The sequence below is a fragment of the Arachis hypogaea genome, chromosome 8 (assembly GCF_003086295.3).
Source record: "Arachis hypogaea cultivar Tifrunner chromosome 8, arahy.Tifrunner.gnm2.J5K5, whole genome shotgun sequence".
NCBI classification, from domain to species: Eukaryota; Viridiplantae; Streptophyta; class Magnoliopsida; order Fabales; family Fabaceae; genus Arachis; species Arachis hypogaea.
Window position 1 is genome coordinate 40,671,814 of NC_092043.1, and position 3,392 is coordinate 40,675,205.

The window sequence follows — 3,392 nt, forward strand, 5'->3', positions numbered from 1 at the left end:
TTAAAACATTGAAATATTAAGAGTAAAATTAAAATTAAACGTTAAAGATAAAATTAAAAATAAAATATAAAAATTAAAAACAAAAATAATATTTACAATTCAATAATTTTTTTTTAAATAAAAATTATGATAGGTGCTGCATGCTTGATAGTAAATTATATAAAAAAATTTGAATCGTATCACTTTTATTATATAAAAATAGTTTGGATATCTTTAAAATTTTTTTTATAGTATTACTAACTAATATGTGATTTGGGTAAGTAACTAAGTATTATATATTCTTATTAGTAAAATATATAAAAATATATTTGAAAACATCCAAGCTATATATTTTTACATAATAAAAATGATATGTTTTAAAAAAATTATTTTATATAATTTACTAAGAAGTATATGTGAAAATTCCATAATTTTTTTTAATAAAAAATGTTATTATTAAAGTGAGCCTTAATAAAAGTGACACATTTTAAAGTAAGGTATTATTAATATTGTTACGGCCTGGTCCAAAGGGAACCTGGGCCGACCCGACCCACTAACCACCCGACCTGAACGGTCGGATGAGGCACTCATATCCGACCCGAACACGCGTCCGGGACAGCTGGCCGCCACAGCTGTACAGGGAAACTTTGAGGAAGGTGGGTTCTGCCCTCGTGGGACCCACTTCTGACATAGTATATAAGGGGAGGGTCCTACCCCTCCCCCAAGGTACGTCACACATTTCACCTAATCCATTTCTCGCCTGCATACTAACTGACTAGAGCGTCGGAGTGTCTTTGCAGGTGACACCCCCTCCTTTCACAACGAGAGTTCGGCTACCCGGCAGATCCGATCCCAGCACAATTTCTCCGGACGAGGCGTTCCCGCCACCTCAAATATCCACCCGAACCGTCCGGTAACCAACCAACCGAACATTGGCGCCGTCTGTGGAAACGCCTAAATGGACGTCGTGCCGGGCATTGGAGACCAAGGCCGAACAGCCGGCGCAGAAGGGGCAGCCTCTGTCGCCTCACCGGGAGGGCGACGAAGGTCCCCTCGATAACGCACCGAACCACGCACAAGGACGCGAGAGACGCGACCCTTCGGAGGAACTGGCGGTGACAGCGCCAGAATAATGCAGGAGCTACGCCATAGGGTCCAGAACCTGGAACAACAACTAGCCGATTAGGAGCATGATCGACGAACCACCGATCCTAGCTACTCCCCGTCTCCTGAAAGCCGAGAGAGAGATTCCCACCGGAGTCGCCCCCGACACGCCTCCGCTTCCAGAACGGAAGCGGAAAGCACTCGAGAAGATTCGCCTATCCCAAGAAGACGAAACGACACAATCATCTACTCCCGAGGCAAGGAAACGTGCCTCACGGGACGAGATCGCGAAGACGGAGAAGGGAGGCCTGTGAGGACACGGCGACCCGTGATAATGGGCGCCACTCCGTTCCATCGATCCATCCTCGAGGTCCGGTTGTCGAAGCACTTCGACAAACCAATGGACATGAGGTACGATGGAACCCAAGACCCTCTGGAACACCTCACGGCCTTCGAGGCTAGAATGAATCTGGAGGGAGTAGGAGACGAGGTGAAGTGCCGGGCCTTCCCGGTCACGCTGGCAGGACCTGCGATCCGATGGTTTAATGGCCTCCCGCAGGGATCCATCTATGGGTTTTCGGACATCAGCCGTGCCTTCTTAACTCAATTCACAATACGAATAGTAAAGGCAAAGCACCCGATCAACCTGCTTGGGATAACCCAAAGGCCTGGGGAGCTGACCAGAAAATACTTGGACCGGTTCAACGACGAATGCTTAGAAATTGATGGCTTAACTGACTCAGTAGCCAGCCTCTGTCTGACGAACGGCCTCCTCAATGAGGACTTCTGAAAACACCTCACCACGAAACCGGTTTGGACGATGCACGAGATCCAAATGGTAGCTAAGGAATACATAAATGACGAGGAAGTCAGCCAGGTCGTGGCTGCCAATAAAAGACACTCCGGCTACAATCAACCTAGGCAACAAGGTAACGCAGAAAGACAGAAAGAGCAAGCCAGGGAGGGAGGGCCGAGCAAGGCACCCAGACCATTTTCCCGGATCGAAAAATTCACCAACTACACTCCACTCGCTTTTTCCATCACGGAAGTATATCAGCAAATAGCCGAGAAAGGAATCTTGTCGAAGCCCCGACCACTCAAGGACCGTACGGGGGGAACAAGAGCTTCTACTGTGACTACCACAAGGGCTATGGGCAACAAACACAGGACTGCTTTGACCTGAAGGATGCACTAGAACAAGCGATAAGGGACGGTAAACTAACAGAATTCTCCCATCTTATAAGGGAGCCGAGGAGGCGACATCGCGACCAAGACGAGGAAGGCAAGACCCGGTCGGCAAAGCGGCGACAAGAGCCAGAAGACAAAGACCACGGTCTCATCGTGATAAACGTAGCAACCGCCAAAAATATCGCGCCAAGGTCGAGATCGGCACACAAGAAAGACGCCAAGGTCCTAGCGGTCTCCTCCTCGCTGGTGCGAAGCTCTAAGAAGCCCCCATCTATCTCTTTCGGCCCGAAAGATCAATGGTTCGACGAGGTCCCTGAAAACCCACCCATGGTAATCACAGCCAGAGTGGGAACCGGCCTCGTCAAACGAATCCTTGTCGACACGGGGGCAGACTCGAACATTATGTTCCGCAACGTGTTCGACGCACTGGGGTTAAGGGACGCCGACCTATTGACCCACCAGCACGGGGTCATCGGGTTAGGCGACCACTTCATCAAGCCAGATGGAGTGATATCCCTGCCGATTTCTGTGGGATAGGCTCAAGGCCGAAGATCAGCAATGGCTGTGTTCGTGGTTCTCCGAGATTCCACGGCCTACAACATCATCTTGGGGAGGAAGACGATTAACGATGTTGAAGTGATAATCAACACAAAGCTACTAGTCATGAAGTTTGTTACCGATGACGGATCTATAGGGTCCATAAGGGGAGATCTAGAAACAGCGGTCGCTTGCAACAACGCCAGCCTCTCCCTAAGGAAAAAATCTAAAGAGGCGTCGGGGGTGTTCCTGGCTGACCTAGATGCCAGGGTTGACGACAAGCCCAGACTGAAACCAGAGGGGGACCTGGAAAAGTTCAGGGTCGGTGACACGGAGGAAAAGTTCACGTTTGTCAATAGAAACCTTCCACATGAATTGAAGGAGCCTCTGGTAGAAATGATCAGGGCCAATGGGGATTTGTTCGCCTGGACACCGGCCGACATGCTGGGCATAGACCCCAAAGTCATGTCACACCACCTAGCTGTCAAATCGGAAGCCCGCTCGGTAGCCCAGAGGAGGAGAAAGATGTCGCGGGAGAGGGCGGAGGAGGTGGCCAGGCAGACGGCCAGCCTCCTAGAAGCAGG

General features: G+C 49.2%; 1 protein-coding gene across 1 annotated transcript; it reads left to right on the forward strand.

Annotated features, from left to right (window-relative positions):
• Positions 1-1,417: 1,417 nt before the first annotated feature.
• On the forward strand, positions 1,418-1,873 carry LOC112705370 (uncharacterized). Its single transcript, XM_025756205.1, has one exon. It carries the CDS (start codon positions 1,418-1,420, stop codon positions 1,871-1,873), a length of 456 nt encoding a protein of 151 aa, XP_025611990.1.
• Positions 1,874-3,392: the final 1,519 nt, after the last annotated feature.